General features: G+C 39.0%; 1 protein-coding gene across 2 annotated transcripts in view; it reads left to right on the top strand.

Moving 5' to 3' along the window:
- The window catches only part of IL5RA (interleukin 5 receptor subunit alpha), a 41,432-nt gene that overhangs the window by 861 nt on the left and 19,302 nt on the right, over positions 1-21,269 (top strand). Inside the window, exons 2-8 of one of the 2 annotated variants that reach the window (NM_001257236.1) lie at positions 3,382-3,466; positions 5,511-5,656; positions 6,496-6,634; positions 9,895-10,048; positions 10,128-10,315; positions 12,384-12,529; positions 15,569-15,707. In NM_001257236.1, the coding sequence (NP_001244165.1) occupies positions 3,385-3,466; positions 5,511-5,656; positions 6,496-6,634; positions 9,895-10,048; positions 10,128-10,315; positions 12,384-12,529; positions 15,569-15,707 (994 nt within the window). In that variant the 5' untranslated portion in view covers positions 3,382-3,384. Of the gene's footprint in view, positions 1-3,293; positions 3,467-5,510; positions 5,657-6,495; positions 6,635-9,894; positions 10,049-10,127; positions 10,316-12,383; positions 12,530-15,568; positions 15,708-21,269 lie in introns of those variants that run through there. The other variant, XM_035273635.3, reaches the window with a different exon arrangement.

Here is a 21,269-nt window from a genome sequence, read left to right as displayed (position 1 = left end):
ATTTGAGCCTGGAATTAAGTGTCACCAGAGTTTAAAACCTTTTAAAACTCAAAAAGGTTTTAAAAACAGGGATGCCAGTTGAACTTTGGTTATACAACAAATGCCCCAGGCAGAAAAATAAGTTGGAAAAAAAAGAGGGGAAACTATTTGTAAGTCTGAACTTCAGTGGAATTTAACCAGTTCTCAAGAACACTGGGGAAATCCACTGCTAATTGTCAAAATTTTACCCAGCTTTCTAGAAACACCTATAGGAAAGGAGATTGTGGTTGTTTTTTCTCCAACATTTCAGAAAATGTAACACCTATCAGAAACTAGATTCTCAGAGAGCACTTGAGGAATTTTAGATTGACTCAATGAAGTGTTATATGAGCAAGTAGATTATGATTTCTCTTAGAGATTGAGCATGTATTCCTGATTATTGTAAATAAGCAACCTATAGTTGCTTCATTCTGCTTAGTTTGCATCTTAACTATTTAATGGTTTTCTGCTACATTTTAATTGGTAGCCATGAGAAGAATGAGTTGAACATACTGTCAATATATATATATATACTTAAGCTAATGAAGTAGCTCTATTCTTGTATAGTGAAATATGACCCAGTCAATATCTATATAACAGTGTGTCTTTGGATTAAATAAATGGCCTGAAGAGATTTGGGTTGTTTTGTTTGTTTGTTTTTTGCAGGGATCAGAAGTATTTTGCAGGGTCCACAGAGAGTGAGCAGAATTGTAGAAAACATGGTATCAAATCCTGAAGTTCTAGTAATACTCAACCTTATATAACATTTATCTGACTCACAAAAAAACTGTCATTCTTGGTAATATTTAGACTCTTAATTGAGTCTAACTCAGTTGTACTGTCTATAGGACAACGTATTTTTTTCCCAAAAGCATCTCTTTTTAAATGTAAAATATAACAATGAAACATGAAAAAGTTGTCTAGTTATTTATGGCCAAAAATTAATAATAAAATAGTTTTTGAATGATGAAATTTGAAAAAAATTCTATTTTTAGCAGCTATAAAATCAGAATACACAACAAATTCTAGGGGAGAGTGCTTGCTTATATAAAATATTCAATTATCTCCCTCACCGAGATATTCAACAGTTTTATTACTTACTTCAACAGTTTAATTGCAAATGATAAATAGATATTTATTGTTTTTACAAGTACTCTTATAACATAGTTCTACTTTGCCCATCAGTAGAAATCACAAAGGAATATTAATTTTGCAGTTTTTTCTGACCTAGAATTCCTATTATTGAAAATTAGTGCAAAATGAGATCATATGTAGCATTTCAGGAAATGCTGACATTTCGAGACTTCACCTTCATGACTTCAAGAGGAAGCTATCTGTATTGCTGTGGTTAAAGAATTTTTACCTTTGCTTCTCAGGCTTAGTAGATTACTAGTGTTTTCCCTTAATTCTTTAAAATTCTAACTTGTTGAAAATGATTTAAAAATTATAGAGTACCGGGCTGGGCACGGTGGCTCACGCCTGTAATCCCAACACTTTGGGAGGCCAAGGCGGGTGGATCACAAGGTCAAGAGATCGAGACCATCCTGGTCAACATGGTGAAACCCCGTCTCTACTAAAAATACAAAAAATTAGCTGGGCATGGTGGCGCGTGCCTGTAATCCCAGCTACTCAGGAGGCTGAGGCAGGACAATTGCCTGAACCCAGAAGGCGGAGGTTGCGGTGAGCCGAGATCGCACCATTGCCCTCCAGCCTGGGTAACAAGAGCGAAACTCCGTCTGAAAAAAAAAAAAAAAATTATAGAGTACCTGCTATTGTTGTCATCATCTTTTTTTTTTTTTTTTTTAACTTTCTACATGGTATGAAATCCTTAGAGAAAAAAGAAACAGCATTTTAAAATCAAAATTGGCACAGTTCTAATTAGCAATACTTAAGTTTATTTGGAAAGGAATTGAGTGATTTATATGCCGATTCTTTCCTGCTGTTGTGGCACTTTACCAATTTCATTAGTAAGTTCAGCAGTAACAGCAGCAACTTAAGTAATAATTTAAGAAGTAATACTGAAGTTAAGAGTGTTCTGTGCTATTTCCTGGAGGTATTCATTTAGCCCAGATGTCTCCTATGGTTCTACTGGAATTATATTTGGAAAATATCAAGCCACATAAATAGAATTTTTAACTGAAATTATAAATCATTGTAATTAGTACTATAAAGGTGACAGAGCCTAGGTTTTGCTGTTGGAAGATCAGAGATTGGGTCTAGGCTCCATTACTTAACAGCTGTTTGATCTTTGGCAAATTATTTCACCTTTCACACTCGTTTCCTTCATGAGTAGGAATAATGTCCGTGGAAGGGATTTCCATCATGTATAACAGTCACATGTGCCTGGTACACAGTCTCTGGGGGGAGCACGTGGTAAGAGAGTAGGAGGAACTGTTGTGTCAAAGTGAGGGCAACATGGGGAAGCCATGCGTGTTATTTGTCCTTTAAAGCTAAGTTCTTATGAAATATGCCTTTCAAAATGTGCAGAAGAAAAACTCGAGATTTCTCATCTACAATTCCCAGAAAGAGATCACCCACTCTCCTTTTTGATGTGAAGAAAAGGATGCTGAGACTTTCATGCCTGTTCACACTGGGCTGTTTAGCACATTTGCTGCTCTAGATTTCTTCTCATTGCCCAATTGTTTCAAGGAGGTAGACTTATTCTCTATTTTTCCCCCCAGGTCCATCACTATGTTTTTCATTTCTTTTGTGACCTGCTCCCATTTGGGTACCAAAAAAAAAAAAAAAAAAAAAAGCCTCCTCAAAGTCCAAGTACCACAAGTTGCTTCTGGATTGGTGATATGAAGTTTCTCTTTCTCAGGCTACAAATTGTTTTAAAGTTTCCTGTCATGTTGGCTCATATTTAAATCCTCATAGTGAAAATGGCAAAACTGTTTATTTCTTTTATTGACTATGCTAGAACTTCTACTGTTCAGAGATCTGCTCTGGTCTCTTGCCGAAAAGCAATCCCCTCCTATTTGTTTTCTTCTCTTCCAGCTTTAAACATACCTTGGGTTTCACCAGGAATGTGTTTTCCCCTTAGTGTGTGTCAAGAACTCTAGTTTTTAGACGGCAAATCAGAAGTCTCTCTCCTATTGTACCGCTATACACACCTTTGTTGGGGCAGTTTTTCAACAGGTTTACATTTATCAATTTATATTTTATTCTGTCTTTCACGCTATGAATCTACAATAGAAGGGCAAAATCCAAGATTTCATCATGTTTGTATTTCTAGCACATAACAAATACGCCATAAATGTTTGTTGAATGGTCAGATGACTATATTTTATGTTAGAAAGTAGCTATCAGTTTTTCTTAAAAATAGCAACAAGATGACTTTTATGTCTCCCTTGTTTTCTGTAGGATATGATCATCATGACACCTATATTACTGATTCTTTTGGGGGCCACTGAGATGCTGCAAGCTGACTTACTTCCTGCTGAAAAGAGTAAGGACCTTCAATTCAATAACGTTTATTTTTCAAAGTATGTTAGTAAAAAGGTAGCATTATTTTCTCTTAAACTGTCAATTAGAACATTATATATGGATTTTTGTAAGAGACAATATTTATCCCATCAGAAGACAGATGCTTTAAACATGCTGTATTTTAAGAAACTAATATTGGTTGAAATGCAAATGTTATGCTACAGTGAGAAATAAAAGTCCATATGTGGGTGGCTGGGCACCATGAATAGAGCTGGTGCCAGTGGCCGAATTTGGAAAGTCTTTCCATACAATGGAATAGTTAGCGGGCTTCATAACTGTACATTAAGAAGGTTCCACTGCATTTTGTCCTGAAATTGGTTGATGTACGTATTTGGTGTGATGACAGAGTATAAGGAAAACCATCACATGGTCCAAATCTAGCATTGTCAACAGAACTATCTATGGTAATGACAATGTTCTATCTTTGTAATGTCCAAGTCAGTAGCCACTAGCCATATGTGATCACTGAGCCCTTGACATATGGATAGTGCAACTCCGGTAATTAATTTAAATTAATTTAGGCCAGACACAGTGGCTCACTCCTATAATCCCAGCACTTTAGGAGGCCAAGGCAGATGGATCACTTGAAGTCAGGAATTTGAGACCAGCCTGGCTAACATGGGGAAACCCCATCTCTACTAAAAATACAGAAATAGCCAGGTATGGTGGCACATGCCTGTAATCTCAGCTACTTGGGAAGCTGAGGCAACAGAATAGCTTGAACTGAGAGGCAGAGGTCGCAGTGAACTGAAATTGCACCACTGCTCTCCAGCCTGGGTGACAGAGTGAGACTTTGTCTCAAAAATTAATTAATTAATTAAAATTTTAATAGCCACAAGTTGCCAGTGGCTACCATAAGGGACAGTGCAATACAGACAGAGCTCTAAAAATCTTCATGTGGTAAATGTGGATATAGAGGTGTAGAAGGTTGTTAAGGTCAATGGATAAATCCTGATTACTTAGTAAATGAATAAAAGTTTTGGTAATTGTGTGCACAATACTGTCCTAATTGTAAATAAAAATAAATAAATATATGCCCAGAAAAATCATAGTGAATATATCATTTGTTACTGCCATTCTTAGTGGTATGATTATTTTAAAATTTTTATTTTCTTCTTTGTGCTTACCTGTGCTTTCCAATATTTCTTCAAAGAATTGTGATTTTGTAATTAAACAAAAGTTTATATTTTGAAAGCAAAGTCAGAAAGTGGCTCACGAAGGGGGAAGAAAGCTTTTCTTTGTGTAGAGGCCTATTTAAGTAAGTTTGCTTGCAAATATTTTTGTCTGTGACTCATAAGAGGTAAGTACATTTTTACATTATGTACCAGCACACATACAAATATATATCTATAACTACCTTTATGTAGTAGAAACAAGAGATACATGAAATAGCTCTTATGTTTGATGCACACTGATATTTTCTACTCTATTTTTCTTCCACATCACTAAAACAAAAATTCTGATCACAAACCAATACATTGTTATCATTGCCTGTTAATGGATAATGACCCTCAGTTTGAAAATTATGGTTGTAGTGAATAGTGATACAGTAACATGTTCATATTTCAATAAAAATATAGATATTACAGGTAAACACCTGGGCAACATAAAAAAGATAAGTTAAAAACAGTTTTAAAGAAACTGCTTGCAGGCTGGCCATCATGGCTCATGCCAGTAATTCCAGCATTTTGAGAGGCTGAGGTGGGTAGAACACTTGAGGTCAGGAGTTTGAAACCAGCCTGGTCAACATGGTGAAACCCTGTCTCTACTTGAACAACAACAACAAAAAATTAGCCCAGCATGGTGGCATGCGCCTGTAGTCCCAGCTACTTGGGTAAAAATAGCCACTCTTTCTTTGCCCTGGTGTTCAGGCACAGCAGAACAACTGTGTCTGTGGTGCTGGCAGATCCAGGACAGCATCTGCAGGGCAACAAATATTCAAAAAGTTTTAAAATTGCTGCCTATATCCAGTTGAACACTGTGTTGTTTCTTTTTTGAATCAACAGTTTCACTTCTCCCACCTGTCAATTTTACCATTAAAGTTACTGGTTTGGCTCAAGTTCTTTTACACTGGGAACCAAATCCTGATCAAGAGCAAAGGAATGTTAATCTAGAATATCAAGTGAAAATAAATGCTCCAAAAGAAGATGACGTAAGTGTTTATTCTAACGGATATGCTTACTGAGAATAAATATGCATTTTGACTGTAATTTCTTTATCAAATGAAATTTTAAATTTGAAAAGAAAAACAAAACTGCTGATAGGCTCTTTGTTATGTTACCAGTAGAATAGTGTCTCTGCAGGAATGCCTGTGAGCTAGTGCTGGGTATATTGTTCAGCATTACACAGCATTGCAAAATATTTTAACTTTCGGATGATTCTTTCCCTTAAGGAAGAATGTTTAGTAACTTCTTAGGCACAATGGATTAGATACTGGTTTTCTGTTTCCCCTAAAATTACAACAGAACAGGGGAAAGTAGTCTAGTAAAACAAGAAGCGAGCAGGCAGAGTAGAGAGTTAGGGAAACCAAGTTCAAATCCTAGTTTTTCCACTTTCTGCCTTTGCAACCTGGGACAGGTCACTTAGCTTCTCAGAGCCTCAGTTTTACCTCGGGGCTACATTCAGACACCTGCTGCATATTAGGTGTGCAGTACATTCAAACAAAGGGAGAAGTGATTCATATTAACTATTTTTCAGTCAATTTGGAATTCTAGAGAATTTTCTGTCAAACATTGACCTCTGGGGAGATGGCGGTCAAGGAGAACTTGAGTTCAACTGTATTATTTTATTTGTATTTACAAGAATAATGCGTTCATGTGTTGTTGAGAAATTACTGTGTTGTTATAGTGGTTTTGACTTTTTTCTAGCAAAACTGTTGCATTGCATTTTTCTCATCATTTAAAAAGTGGAAGAAAATGCAGATTTGATTAAAATAGCTCTCTTAAGGCTAGTTCTCTTTTATGTATCATGACTTGTGGGTTTTATTTTTAGTATGAAACCAGAATCACTGAAAGCAGCTGTGTAACCATCCTCCACCAAGGCTTTTCAGCAAGTGTGCGGACCATCCTGCAGAACGACCACTCATTCCTGGCCAGCAGCTGGGTTTCTGCTGAAGTTCATGCTCCACCAGGTAAAGTGAACCTCCAGAAGTCCAGTGCCTATGTTTTGGACTTTGAAACTATGGAAAAGTAGAAAAATTAACACTAACTCACTTTTCTTCAGTCAGTCACCTGTTCTTATCAAGTACTCCCATATCAACAACATCCTAACCAAGGCTGCTGCCACTTCTTATAACCAACTGAATTCCATTTAGAACATTCTTGCAGAAATAGCCACTGTCTCTGCATTGGCCTCCAGTGGAAAGCTGATGTTTCTGATACTTAGAATCAGTAATACTTCTGATCAAACACTTAAGTGTGCACACACAATAGGGGAGAGAAAACGGGAAAAGCAGGCTACCAACTTCTGGGATATGTGGGTGCACCCAATAACAATTGTCTTGGTCAGTCAAGCTCATAGGTAATTTTCGAACGATCATCTTCTCATATCACCAGATGAAAAGACCATGCCTCCTGAATTGTGTTGGTGACTTAGAATCATAAATATCTTCCCATTTACTTTTTTTTTTGGAAAGAGAGTCTCACTCTTGTCACCCAGGCTGAAGTGCAGTGGTGTGTTTTCAACTCACAGCAACCTCTGCCTCCTGGGTTCAAGTGGTTCTCATGTCTCAGTCTCCTGAGTAGCTGGGATTATAGACATGTGCCTCTATGGCAGACTAATTTTTGTATTATTATTATTGTAGAGATGGGGTTTTGCCCTGTTGGCCAGGCTGGTCTTGAACTCCTGGCCTCAAGCTATCCACCTGCCTTGGCCTCCCAAAGTGCTGGGGTTACAGACGTATCTGGCCCAATTTACTTTATAACTTGTCTAGACCACATACCAACCAATTTGCATGAGCTTGATTCCAAGTACAGAAACTAACTCAAGGTAGATACAAGAGCACAGAGATGGGTTATTGTATGTTCCTTACATCAAACCACTATTCCCCCTTTCTATAATGAATAACTGGATTTTACCTATGAGGCACTTTGCCATTTAGATTTCTACAATTCTAATTATCCTCGGAGTACTCTAATACAGGATGACACTAATAAAAATTATTTCTGTTTTGAACCAAGTAGAATCCACATGAAATGATTCCTTGGATGAGAATTACAAGACAAAGAGTCTTCAGAATCTGTAAAGTGTATTTGGGGCGTGGACTTTCGGGTCATTTGGTGCATGGACAAATATATATTAGATTGGTGCAAAAGTAATGACCAAAATCTGATTACTTTTGCATCAACCTAATATATGAATATATACTATAAACTGAATAAGTCAATCTGCTTTGAGACATTTCTTTAATACCTCACTTTAACTTCTCTAGAAATCCATCTTTAACTTCTCTAATTTCTCTATAGGTAATAAAAGCTTCTCTCTCATCATCTTCTCCCTTTGCTTCTTGAAAGACACTGGCTGGCAGTGATAAAAAATGATCTACAGATGATTTAAGTCATGATAAAAAAAAAACCCCTTCTGTCTCTCAAGGCTCTCATTTTGATGCGGTCCTTCCTGACCTGGGTGCAAGAGCTTGTTTTCTTCTCTGAACAACCACCACCAAGGCAGTGTTTCCCAGTGTATTCTAAAGGCCAACAGTTAATACAGCAACAAGAGAGGTTGAAATGAAAACAAGCCTTTCTAGTCACATAATTTGAGAAATCCTTAATGAAGCAAACATTAAAAGGTTGCATTTAAAATCTTGGCTGGGCACAGTGGCTCACGCCTGTAATCCCACCACTTTGGGAAGCCGAGGCAGGTGGATTACTTGAGGTCAAGAGTTCAAGACCAGCCTGGCCAACTTGGTGAAACCCCATCTCTACTAAAAATACAAAAATTAGCTGGACATGGTGGCATGTGCCTGTAATCCCAGTTACTAGGGAAGCTGAGGCAAGAGAATTGCTGGAACCTGGGAGGTAGAGGTTGCAGTGAACCAATCACACCATTGCACTCCAGTCTGGGCGACAAAGTAACTCTGTTTCCAAAAGTAATAAGAATAAATAATAAAATAAAATAAAATTTGAAGGTTTTCTTTTTTCTTTTCTTTTCTTTCTTTTTTTTTTTTTTTTTTTTTTTTTTTTCTTTGAGACAGGGTCTCACTCTGTTGCCAGGCTGGAATGCAGTGGCATGATATTGGCTTACTGCAGCCTTGACCTCCCCAGCTCAAGTGATCCTTCCACCTCAACCTCTCCAATAGGTGGAACTACAGGCACCTGCCACTACACCTGGCTAATTTTTGTTTTTTGTAGATAGGGGGTTTTTCCACGTTATCCAGGCTGGTCTCGAACTTCTGTGCTCAAGAGATATCCAACTGCCTTGGCCTCCAAATGTGCTGGAATTACAGACATGAGCACCATGCCTGGCCAATTCAAGGTTTTCTTAAAGTTCTAGTATGTTAAAGAGGACTTTAATATGCTAATGTGCATCAAGTCTGCAAAGTAGTGGTATTATCTTTGAGTGTTGTCAAAACTCATTTCTTCTGAGCAGCAACCTGTGTAATTCATGAAACATTCGGATACAACCTAATGAATCATACAATTCTAGGATGTAAAGAGACACTCAAGACCTTTGTGTACCAACCCTCTTCTTTACAATTGAAAATATAGAGTCTAGAGAGTGGGGGACACTGTCTCACAGCTAGTTATTAACAAATGTGGCATTAGAGCACCAAAGTTGCTGGACATCAACCTCTAAATGATAATATATTGTACTTCTCTTGAACTTTCACACATTTATTGCACAAACACAACCACCAAGCCCCAAACAAAATAGCTGGGAAGCTCTTTAATATCATAAATGGAAGCTTTATAATTCTAATTCCGTATCTCCAGTAAGTTGACCTTTTGTGGTTAGAAGGTTTCTAGAAATATGTGATAATGGCTGGGCATGATGGGTCATGCCTGTAATCCCAGCACTTTAGGAGGCCAAGGCCAGTGGATCACTTGAGGTGAAGAGTTCAAGACCAGCCTGGCCATCATGCTGAAACCTCGGCTCTACTAAAAGTACAAAAATTAGCTGAGTGTGGTGGTGTACACCTGTAATCCTAGCTACTCAGGAGACTGAGGCATGAGAATCACTCCAACCCAGAGGCAGAGGTTGCAGTGAGCTGAGATCACACCACTGTACTGCAGCCTGGGTAACAGAGCGAGACTCTCAAGGGAAATAAAACCAATGTGAAGATGATTATTTTTGGTGATGAATAAGATGTTCACATCACTGCAGTTCCAAAAGAAGCACAAAATTCAGAGTCTACCATGCAATTTTTTGTTCTTTTTATTTTTGACTGCCTAGGGTCTCCCGGAACCTCAGTTGTGAATTTAACCTGCACCACAAACACTACAGCAGATAATTATTCACATTTAAGGCCATACCAAGTTTCCCTTCACTGCACCTGGCTTGTTGGCACAGATGCCCCTGAGGACACGCAGTATTTTCTCTACTACAGGTTAGTACTGAACCTATTTTTACTTAGGCAAATGGTTGTTTCCTGCAGTGTTATAAAACTCATGAGTGTTCCAATTTAGGTATGGTTCTTGGACTGAAGAATGCAAAGAATACAGCAAAGACATATTGGAGAGAAATATCGCATGCTGGTTTCCCAGGACTTTCATCCACAGCAGAGGGCGTGACTGGCTTGTGGTGCTTATTAACGGCTCTAGCAAGCACACTGCCATCAAGCCCTTTGATCAGCTGTTTGCCCTTCACACCATTGGTAAGACTGACTTAACCCAAATCTGAAATAACCTCACAATCTCAGCACTGGAGGGAAGGGTTATAAAGATCATCTAGTTTTACTACTTTTCTGATGCTAGGTAAGCATGGGGCCCATGTTTGAAAACCACTGGGGCAGGGTTCTCCATCCCAACAGCACCAATGATTCTGACAGGATAACTCTGTTACGGAGGGTTGTCTAGGGCATGGTAGGATATTTAGCATCATCTCTGGCTTCTCATACTAGATGCCATTAGTTTGCCCCTCTGCCCCTGAGATATGATATTTTTAAAAGTTTCAGACTTTGCCAAATGCCCCTCAGGGGTAAAATTTCTCCCAGTTGAGAATCACTGTACTAGGAAAAGTGAACTAGCTGCTTCAAAGAGACCATTTAATCTTTCATCACTTCTGACAGGTTTTGCAAAATTTCTGCCCCTGGGTGCTATTATGGACCCAGATGATTCGAGTCCTTTCCCTACAGAATGGCCTCTCTTAGCTGTTCCAGTAAATTTCCCATTCAGAAGCCCTTCTTCTCCAGGCTAACATCTCTCTCCCTGCATTTCCCACTGTTCTGGCCCATCTCCTAGATGTTCTCCAGCTCGAATATCTCTCAGTGTGCAATTCTCAGCTCTAAAAATTCTATTCATGTTTTCGTCTGCTCAATTCTCGATAGAGAAGTCACTCTGCCTCATCCCAGATAGTTCTGTTCATGAAACTCATCAGGTGCTCTCACATGACATTCTTGGTTATGGAGATTCCAGATTTCAATGGTGGGCAGGTTACTATGGGTTGCTGGGGGTGGGGGCAGACTGCTTGGACTTGGATTCTGGTTTTACCACTGACTGACTGTCCTTAGATGAGCTGACCATTCCTCTGTGTCTATTCTTATCTGAAACAATGGAGAGGAATCAATACTTTCATTGTGTTTTCATGAGAATTGTGTTGCTAATGATAAAGTGCTTAGAACAGTGCCTGGCATAAAGGTTTAATAAATATACTAGAATATTATTTAGAGGATATGATTTGGCTGTGGCATAGCTATATCCAATGGATGTAACTTTGTGTAAAGAATCATAGCCCTTACTAAAGAAGTTATGCAATTCTTTCTAGTAGTATATTTCTAAGGTGAACGAAAAATGTCACTTTCATGAAAATTGGCAATAAAAGATGCTGAGGAAGACCTAGGAAAAAATAATATTAATATGAAAATGGATATGATCCAGTACAGACCACAGGAATTCATTTTCTTTTATGATTTTCATTTTATTGAGCCTAATTCCTAGGATTACTAAAAGAAATAAGTACTTTCTTGCTTAATAATTTTCTTCTTAGGGAATAGAAGGCTCTGAAGCCAGTGGATCTCACTCTTGGCCCTATTAATTGTGAGATCTAAGCCACATTACCTAAGACAAGGACACTTGCTAAGAATTAATTTCTACTCATCTCAAGGGACCATAAGACAATCAAGTGAGATCTCAAGGGAAAGGACATTAGAGTCCTAAGTGAAGACAAATTTAGCCCAATCCATTCTTTTTAATGCAAAAGAAAACTGAAGCTTCCTGCTCCTCTGTCTCCCAAAGAAACAAATAAACAAAAACACAGTAAACAAAATGAGATTAAAAACTGAATCTCAGAAAGGGGAAGTGATTTGCTCAGGGCCGTATAGCTGCTGGCAAGAGGCAGGGCTTGGTAGGAGGACTGGGGAAATGTTCTCTCAGTGGTCAGGTTTATTCTGGGCTTGGTACAACCTGAGTAGTAAAAGGGGATGGTGGGTGAGTCTTGCAATGACCTAAGTGGGGAAGAGATTGAAGCATTCAATTCCATTTGGAGTAGCAATCCTTGTAGTTTCCAGAAAGGGTCTCTTCTTCTTCAGCACTGTAAGACAAGTGTACTATGGGAGGCCACCAGCTTCCTGTGGCTTGGAGATCAGTTGATTAAGACCTGATGGTAAGACCTTTTCGAAAAAAGCCTATCTCTGAAATGCCTTGAGAAGTGTGAATGGGTTGGAGTTATCAGCTCTGATCACAGATTCTAAGGAAATATCACTGATCTTTCATTCCCTAATGTAGATCAAATAAATCCTCCACTGAATGTCACAGCAGAGATTGAAGGAACTCGTCTCTTTATCCAATGGGAGAAACCAGTGTCTGCCTTTCCAATCCATTGCTTTGATTATGAAGTGAAAATACACAATACAAAGAATGGATATTTACAGGTAATTCCTCAGATCATTCCAATATTTGAAGACAGACATTCGTTTTAGAAACATTTAAAACATTATCTTCAGTGACTGCAACTGAATTACAGCTTTGTACTAACAAGGTGAAAGTTAACTTATATCTACCCAGGTATTATAGATAGAAACTAAATCTTACTGGCCTTTTATTTAGAAAGAATATATTTTGGTTTAAACTAATACAAAGGATTAGATACAGACTCATTGGTACTATTAGTTACAACCCAAATTGATGGTTGGGCACAGTGACTCATGCCTGTAATCCCAGTATTTTGGGAGGCTAAAGTGGGCGGATGACCTAAGGTCAGGAGTTTAAGACTGCCCGACATGGTGAAACCCTGCAGTATTTTCAGTACTATAGGTTAGTACTGTACCTATTTTTACCTAGGCAAATTGTTGTTTCCTGCAACCTCATAAAGGAGTCAGCTGAGGTCAGGAGTTCAAGACCAGCCTGGCCAACATAGTGAAACATCATCTCTACTACAAAAACAAAACCCATCCAGATGTATAATCCCAGCTACTTTGGGGTGGGGTTGGGGGGTTGAGGCAGGAGAATCGCTTCAACCAGGGAGGCAGAGGTTGCAGTGAGCTGAGATTGTGCCACTACACTCCAGCCTGGGTGACAGAGTGACATTTCATCTCAAAAGGAAAGCAAAATCTAAAATGATGCAGCTGCTATAAAAACGGTATGATGAATTCTCAAAAAATTAGAAAAAGAATTTCCATATGATCCAACAATTCCACTTCTGGCTACATATACAAAATAATTGAAAGCAAGGATTCAAAGAGTTGTTTGTACACCCATGTCCATAGCAGCATTATTCACAATAGCCAAAAGCCAGAAGCAACCTGAGTGCCCATTAAATGAATGGATAAGCAAAATGCAGAGTATACATACAACAGGATATGAGCCAGCATTAAAAGGAAGGAAATTCTGGCATGCTACAACACAGAGGAGCCTTGAGGACACTATGCTAAGAAAAATTAGTCAGTTACAAAAGGACAAATACTGTCCGATTCTACTTTTATGAGGTTAAATAGTCAAACTCATAGAAACAGAGTAAGATGGTGGTTACCAGGAATTGGTTAGGCTGGATGGAGAGCTATTGTTTAATGGGTACAGAGTTTCAGTTTTGCAAGATTAAAAGAGTGTTGAACATTGGTGACACAACAATGTGAAAATACTTAATATTATAAAATTGTACACTTAAAAATGGTTAAGATGGTAAATTTCATTATATGTATTTTACCACAATTTAAAAAAAACGTATTAGCACTAATGGTAAAAAATTTCAAGGGGAATGCAACTGAGAAGAAAATCAACCAACATTTCTTGAGCATCAATTATGTGTCAAGCTTTATTATTTGAGTTTATTCTATCCTCACAATAATGCTATGATGTAATTATCATTCTCATTTTATAGGAAAGTGAGGCAAAAGAGATAAAATAACTCTCCCATAGTCACAAAGCTAGAAAAAAAAACAGGATAGTCAGGATTCCAACTCATATCTTATTGAGAGTAGACAAAGCCAATTCAATTTGATTCAACAAATATTTACAAATTGGTTCCTTTGTGAGAGATAAGGATAAATAAGACTGTTTCTGTCATCGAGTGACCCAATTTTGTGACACACTTGCCCAGTCTTGGGGTTGCCCTCCTACACGAAAAGCCAGTGCAGCTGGAGATAGGGGTGTGGGCAGAGAGCCCGCTCTGCAGAGGGGAATTGAACGGAATCTGCAAGGATGAAGAGAAACTGGTCTGGTGAGAAAACATGAGGAGGACTTTCTTAGTCAGAGCTTCCCAAAATACTTACACTGAAGGACTGTGTGTGTGTGTGTTTTATACTGTCTAATCTACCATAGACTGGTGCTTTCGTCAAATACAATTAAAATGATTTGCTAGAAAAAATTAAATACAGCCAAAGACATGTAAAGTGTCAGTTCACTGATGTGTTTGTGTATCATAGCAATGTCAAATTGCTATCAAAACTTCCAAATTGCAGTCATAATTTCTATATTTAGCCCATCACAGGCCAGTAATAAATAGTGCCTGACTTGCACCAGTCTAGGAAAGGAGTGACTTTATGCTTGAGAGAGTATGGTTCCTTCAGCCAAGTGGCAAGTAACTCAGTCTGCCTGGATGCCTGGACATAAGACTAACACTGGAATCATGACTCTATATGTGACCCTGTGACTTCTCCCAAGTGGCTCTATAGGATTTTGTTAAAAAATAAAGAAATAGCTTCTTTTCTTTAAAAAAAAAAAATGACTACAGGCAATAGATGCCACTGAAAAGTTTTGCACAATAAAGAAATGTGTCTACATTTGCATAGTAGAAGAATTTTGGTGGCAGCATGAAAACTTGATGTGAGTGGGGAAGGTACGCATGGACATATGGATATCAGTTAGTGGCTACTGTAAGAGTCCAAGCAAAAGATAATAAGAGCTAAAATAGGCTCTTATTTTACTCCAGTCATGGGCCTGGAGTAAAAAAGGGAGAAATACCTCCAGGGGATATTCAAGATGCAGGTATCAGGAACACATCTCTGGCCCAGGGGACTAGTTGGATGGTGGTGACAATGATCAGCAAAAAGAAAAAGGTGAAAGCCTCATTCATGAGAAAATACCTTCATTTCGACACTAGACAATCTAGTGTTCGTGTGATATTATTTAGTAATGTGACCACAGATTATGGAGGGACAAGGTGAAGGAATAAAGCATTCTGGCATAGGCCACTCCAGTCTTTCAGTCTGGAAACATGAGCTGGGCCTGGATAGGATCACCTGGATCTTGACCATTGACCATTTCACATATTTTGGTTATAAGACAGCATTCCCCTGAAGGGTGATTGCCAACACATCCACACGGAAGCATCTAGCATAAACTAATTGTGTTCTGTTGATTTTAAATTGCTTGCTGATCAGTGAGTCACATGACCCACATAGGACCTCCCGTTTTGACAATTGGCAGAACTAAAGCGTCCAGAGATTCTTATAATGCTATTTTTCCCCACTTAGATAGAAAAAATGATGACCAATACATTCATCTCAATAATTGATGATCTTTCTAAGTACGATGTTCAAGTGAGAGCAGCAGTGAGCTCCATGTGCAGAGAGGCAGGGCTCTGGAGTGAGTGGAGCCAACCTATTTATGTGGGTAAGTAGCTTATGTTTGTTTTGCATTGGCAGCCTTCCTTGTAATCAAAGATGGTAATCCCAGAAATGTACACTTTCATTTGTGGGTCTTAAAATGGTTCATATCTCTATTGTGACTCATTTTCTATTGGTCTACTGCCTTTTCAACCAGGGATAGATCTGCCATGAAGCCAATAAAGTTTAAGTGTCCAAGCTTCTCATTAGCACCAATCTTCCTAGACCTGGTACCTATTTGTTCCCCCACATTTTATTTCTACTTCTAGCCATTTTTAAAATTCAACTTTTTATTTTGAAATAATTATTAGACTCACAGGCTGTGGTAAGAAATAATAGAGATCCTATGTCTCTCATCCAATTTTCCCTAAGGGTAACATCTTGCAAAAATTTAGTACAATAGTGTAGCTATAATATTGGTGTTGACAATCCAGATCTTACTGAGATTTCCTCAATTTTATACATCCCCACTTGTTTGTTTTTTGAGACAGAGTTTCTCTCTATCAATCAGGCTGGAGTACAGTGGAATAATCTTGGCTCGCTGCAACCTCCACCTCCCGAGTTCAAGCAATTCTCCTGTCTCAGCCTCCCAAGTAGCTGGGACTACAGGCACATCGACCAAGCCTGGCTAATTTTTGTATTTTTAATAGAGACAGGGTTTTACCACATTGGTCAGGCTGGTCTTGACCTCAGGTGTTCCACAGGCCTCAGCTTCCCAAAGTGCTGGGATTGCAGGCATGAGCCAGTGTGCCCAGCCATATGTCCTCATTTGTATATGTGTGTTTGGTTCTATGCAATTTTAGCACAGGTTTAAATTCATGTACTCATCATCACAGTCAAGATACAGAGCAGTTTCATCATCGCCTGTTACCCTTTTATAAATATAACTATCACTCTCCCATCTTCTGTCCCTGAACCCTGGCAACTACTAGTCTGTTCTCAATCTCTGTAATTTTCCCATACCTAATTTTGACTTTATACTTTTATTTATTTAAAAGAAGATTCCAAAATTGAATAATCTATAGGAGTCCACAAAATCTGGATCTGTCCCTGAGCTTTCAGCCTAACAGACATAGAGGATCAAAGTGTTTGCTCTGCAACTGTTTATGTTAGGATCAAATGGACTAGTTTGCTTGGCATGTTAAGATGGGCATCTTCTCTGTCAGTGAGCTCCATGAAGGGTAATAATATAGCCAATGGCAGCTATAAATGAAGGGGCACATTTCCAGTCTCACCCTGTCGCAGATGTCAATTACACACCCAGGATATGTGGACTTGCACCTTGAAGATGGAAAATTCATACCCTGTGTTTGCTATTACCTGGGTGTTGCAGGCAAGTCAACAGAGGCATTGTCTGAGAGAAGGAAATAGTTAAAAAGCAGCTAGTGTGTCTCAGGCATATGTTAAACCATGCAGCCTGGGCAGGCAGACACATACCATTAACTGTTCCACTAGGTCTACAAGAGCAGGGGATGATGGGCAGAAGACTGGAGCCTTACATAGAAAGCCCAGGTTTAACATTCAGCCTTGACAAGGATTGACTGTGTATCCCCAGACAAATCATTTCTCTCTGTTTGCTTGGGTTTTTCAAGATAAAGGAGATAACACCCACCTTCCCTGCTCCACAGGGTATCTGAAACAAAAACAACAGCAGGGATAGCAGATTACATATATTGGGTTTTCGTTGTTGTTGTTGTTGTTTTTGCCAAGCATTATGCTAAATACATTATCTTAGTCCTATCAACAAACTTATTTTGCAGAGGAGGAAATAGATTTGGAAAGTTTAGGTGATTGGCTTAACTGTGTAGCCAACAACAAGTGGCAGAAATGGGGCTCTAACCCCAGATTAACTGACTCTAGCACTTGGTCTCTGGGCACTCTGGCATGGTGTGACAGGATTCTGCAAGCTTCAAAGTGCTGGGTAGATTAAAGTCTTATTTAAGAGATCTTGGTAGCCAGTCTTTGTGATTACGGCTGGTCAAACATGGGGATGTCATCTCTCAAAAATCCTATGGGGTTTTCAATAACCACTGGAAGAGTATACATAGGAGAGACTTATTTCAGGCACATGCTAAAATGTTTTACTATTTAATTAATTCACTTAAGCTAGGGGGTGCGTCTTCAGGAAAGTCTTGGGCAGTGACCCACTAGCCCATATGGAAATGACTCAGATCTGACATACAGCAGGTAGATTTCCATGGAAGACTGGGAAAGATGAGGAAAGTCCTGATAAATGGAGAACTGTTCTGAGTTTGCCATGTGGCTGGTCATGCTAAGTTACTGAGTTCCCAAAGGAGAATAGCATCCCCTAAAGTTGTGCAACATGCAACCAGCTCAGCTTTAGAGGGACAGCCCTCACATCACTCAGAGAGACTTACAGGAGCAGCGTGAGCCTTCCTGGGGAGAGAGAACTGAAAGGACACTAAAAGGAACTGAGAATAGGCCAAATTCACCTGCTTCATAATTCTGTCCTCCCTTCCTCCTGCCCCCACCTAACTAAATTGACCCAGCACATGCAGAACTTCCCTCAACATAGCTCCATTTGCACAGAGAAAATTCACTCTGTTTCCCAAGAAGGAAACAAATATGAGAAACATTAATCAGTCTCAGGGAATTTTTAACAAGGTCATTAATTTTGTCAAATGCCTAAGGTGGAAGTTTAATTTTTGTTACTTGACTTTAATAGACTTCTTTTTAAACATGCTTTATGTTACTCCCCAGAGGCACAGAATTCACTGGCTCAAAACTATTGCTATTTCTGTCTTTCCAACAGAAATATATACAATTCTGGAGATTTTTAAATGCTGTCTAAGGAACCCTAAACCACGATGATGGACACCAAGGTCAGAATCCTGGATAGGAAGCCAGTTATGCTTTCTGAGTCTTTGACTTTTGAAGTTATAGTCAATGTTGACTGTAGATAATTTAGAATGTATAGGGTGAAAAAGAAGCACTAGATATTCCGGACATCTAGGTTTTAGCCATGGCTCTGCCAGTGTCTAGCTCTATGATGTAGCTAGAAATGGCAAAAGATAATATTTTGTGAGCAAAGTAATCAGAGACAGCTTAGAGTACAGTGTTGAGAAGGATTCTGAGGCTAAATTTAGACTGTCGGAAGGAACCGTGATCTCCTGTCACCACTGCAGGAGACAGAGTGGCGACCAGTGTGCCAGGGTTTTGCCACCCTGTCCTAGTCCATCTACACCTAGCCCAATGGGCCTTAGCATCCTCACCTGTAAAATATACGTGCTGCACTACAAACTTGCTTCCAACTCTGCCATTCACATTCACCTCCTCTGCACCACCGCACTGCAAAAGTGCTGAGAGCGAAATTGTGATCCATAATGAGCGCTTATTTTAAGCTTGTTTTTAATTTATCATTCACTCTCCGCTTTAGAGCTCTCTTACCATTGTTATTTCCTAAATAACGCCTTCCTAGTTTGAATATGGGCTCATTATACCTTCCCCCCTAGGTGTACTTCGTTGCCATTATCTATAGCAAATCCCATTTCATTTACTGCCACCCTTTTCATGAAGATGAGCTGATTAATATTACTACTCACCTTATAAATTCATCCTTTCTGGAATTTACTCCGCTGCTCAATTTAGGATCATTAGTGAATTTAATCAAGGTAGACTTTCCATTTTCATCAAGATGATTAATAAACATAATAGGAGTTCAAGCCCCTCTGGGACATTTTGCGTGGCTCTTTTTTATCCCTTGAGGATGCAGCAATAATTACGTCCAGCTAGGATTTTATCAGGCGATTTTGCTGCTACATTCATTTCCTTTAAACACGCTTTCTCGTCTTTCGCCTTATCTTAAAAATGACAGGCTACAGCCCTCCCACTTCATTTTACTCCAATGTTCAACTCAAATATTACCCCTTTCTTAGATATTAATTCCCCCCCCCCGCCATTATCATTATTTTAACTTAAGAAAATGGAGGTCCTGAGATACTAAATGACTCAGCGGTTGTCCAATAGCCAAGAAATGACTATTAACATAATTTTCTCAAATAGGTGATATATGAGCCAATTAGTGAATTAGAATAGATTTGATTCACTAATTAACCCATTATAGCCCAAGGTTCTTTCATTACAAAAATGAGACACGGGGTAAGTTTTGATTGATGAGATAAGGGGAGCTGGGAGAGGCAGGGGGTGCTGTCCAGCTCTGTTGGTAAGGTCCCTGGCCACCCAAGGGGCACAGGGGACAGCAGGTAGGGATAGTAAGCAAGTGAGTGCTCTTTGCTTGCTCTCAACGGTGTCTGATTGGCTCTCCTGTCCTAGAATTTCCAGAGTATGGAATTTTTAAAATTAAAAACAATTGTTTTATTTCAACAGTTTTTGGGGTACAAGTGGTTTTTGGTTACATGGATGAATTGTATAGTGGTTAAGTCTGGGCTTTTATGGTACCTATCAGCTGAATAGTTTACATCATATCCAGTAGATAATTTTTCATCCCTCATGCTTCTCTCTCCTTCTGAGTTTCCAGTGTTCATTATACCACTCTGTATGCCTTTTTGTACCCATAGCTTAGTTCCCATTTGTAAGTGAGAGCATGTGATATTTGGTTTTTTGTTCCTGAGTTACTTTCCTCAGGATAATGGCCTCCAATTCCATCCAAGTTGCTGCAAAAGACATTATTGCATTCTTTTCGTACAGCTGAGTAGTATTTCATGGTGTATATTTACTGCATTTTCTTTATCCGTTCATTGGTTTGTTGGTGGGTACTTAGGTTGATTCCGTATCTTTGCAATTGTGAATTGTGCTGTGATAAACATGCATGTTAGGTGTCTTTTTGATATAGTGACTTCCCCTTTGGAAGATTTCTCAAATAACTAAATGAGCTCTACAATTTAATTCAGAATTATTTTTAAGAGATGAGAGGGGGTCTCACTATGTTGCCCCGGCAGGTCTCTAACTCCTGGGCTCAAGCGATCCTCCTGCCTTAGCTTCCTGGGTAGCTGGGACTATAGGCACATGCCACTGAGCTGGGCTGGAATTTTTTGTAATGGAAGTAGCAGTTTCATTTTATCAGTACTCGTTATCAACCACCCTAGATCAGCTGGCTTCTGTGTCTTATCTTAAGAGCTAACTTCCCAATTTTCACATGTTTTTCTCCTTTTTAAACTTTCTTAACTTCCGGAATCTTCTGTTCCTTTGTTATCTTTGCTGTCTCCTGTTTACTGAAACCTTTTGTTTCCTGAGTGGTCTTCACGAAGCTGTGCGTTTTCTGCAGTATATCATCTTCTCTTCTTCACTCCATCCATGAAGTTCAAGTGCCAAGTGTAAAACAAGGAATGATGAAAATAAATATTCCAATGGTCATGTCCTTGCCTGTGGAAGAGAGTATTATGTGGGTCTACGCTGTGCTTATTTCTGACTATGTCTTTGGTCAGGATCAGTGGTTCTGAGACCTGTTTCTTCTGTGACAGACCAGTCACTGCAACTGCCCTTCAAAGAAATGATGGGGTTTTGCTTTGACTTCACTGAAGGTAAAATTTGATGGCCAGGATCTGTGCAATGACGCTACAGGGTCCCATTAAAAATGTACTTTTTAAAA

The sequence above is a fragment of the Callithrix jacchus genome, chromosome 15 (genome assembly GCF_049354715.1).
Source record: "Callithrix jacchus isolate 240 chromosome 15, calJac240_pri, whole genome shotgun sequence".
Classification (NCBI taxonomy): Eukaryota; Metazoa; Chordata; class Mammalia; order Primates; family Cebidae; genus Callithrix; species Callithrix jacchus.
The sequence above is the reverse complement of the archived record's forward strand: the minus strand, read 5'-3'. Positions and strand labels throughout refer to the sequence as shown.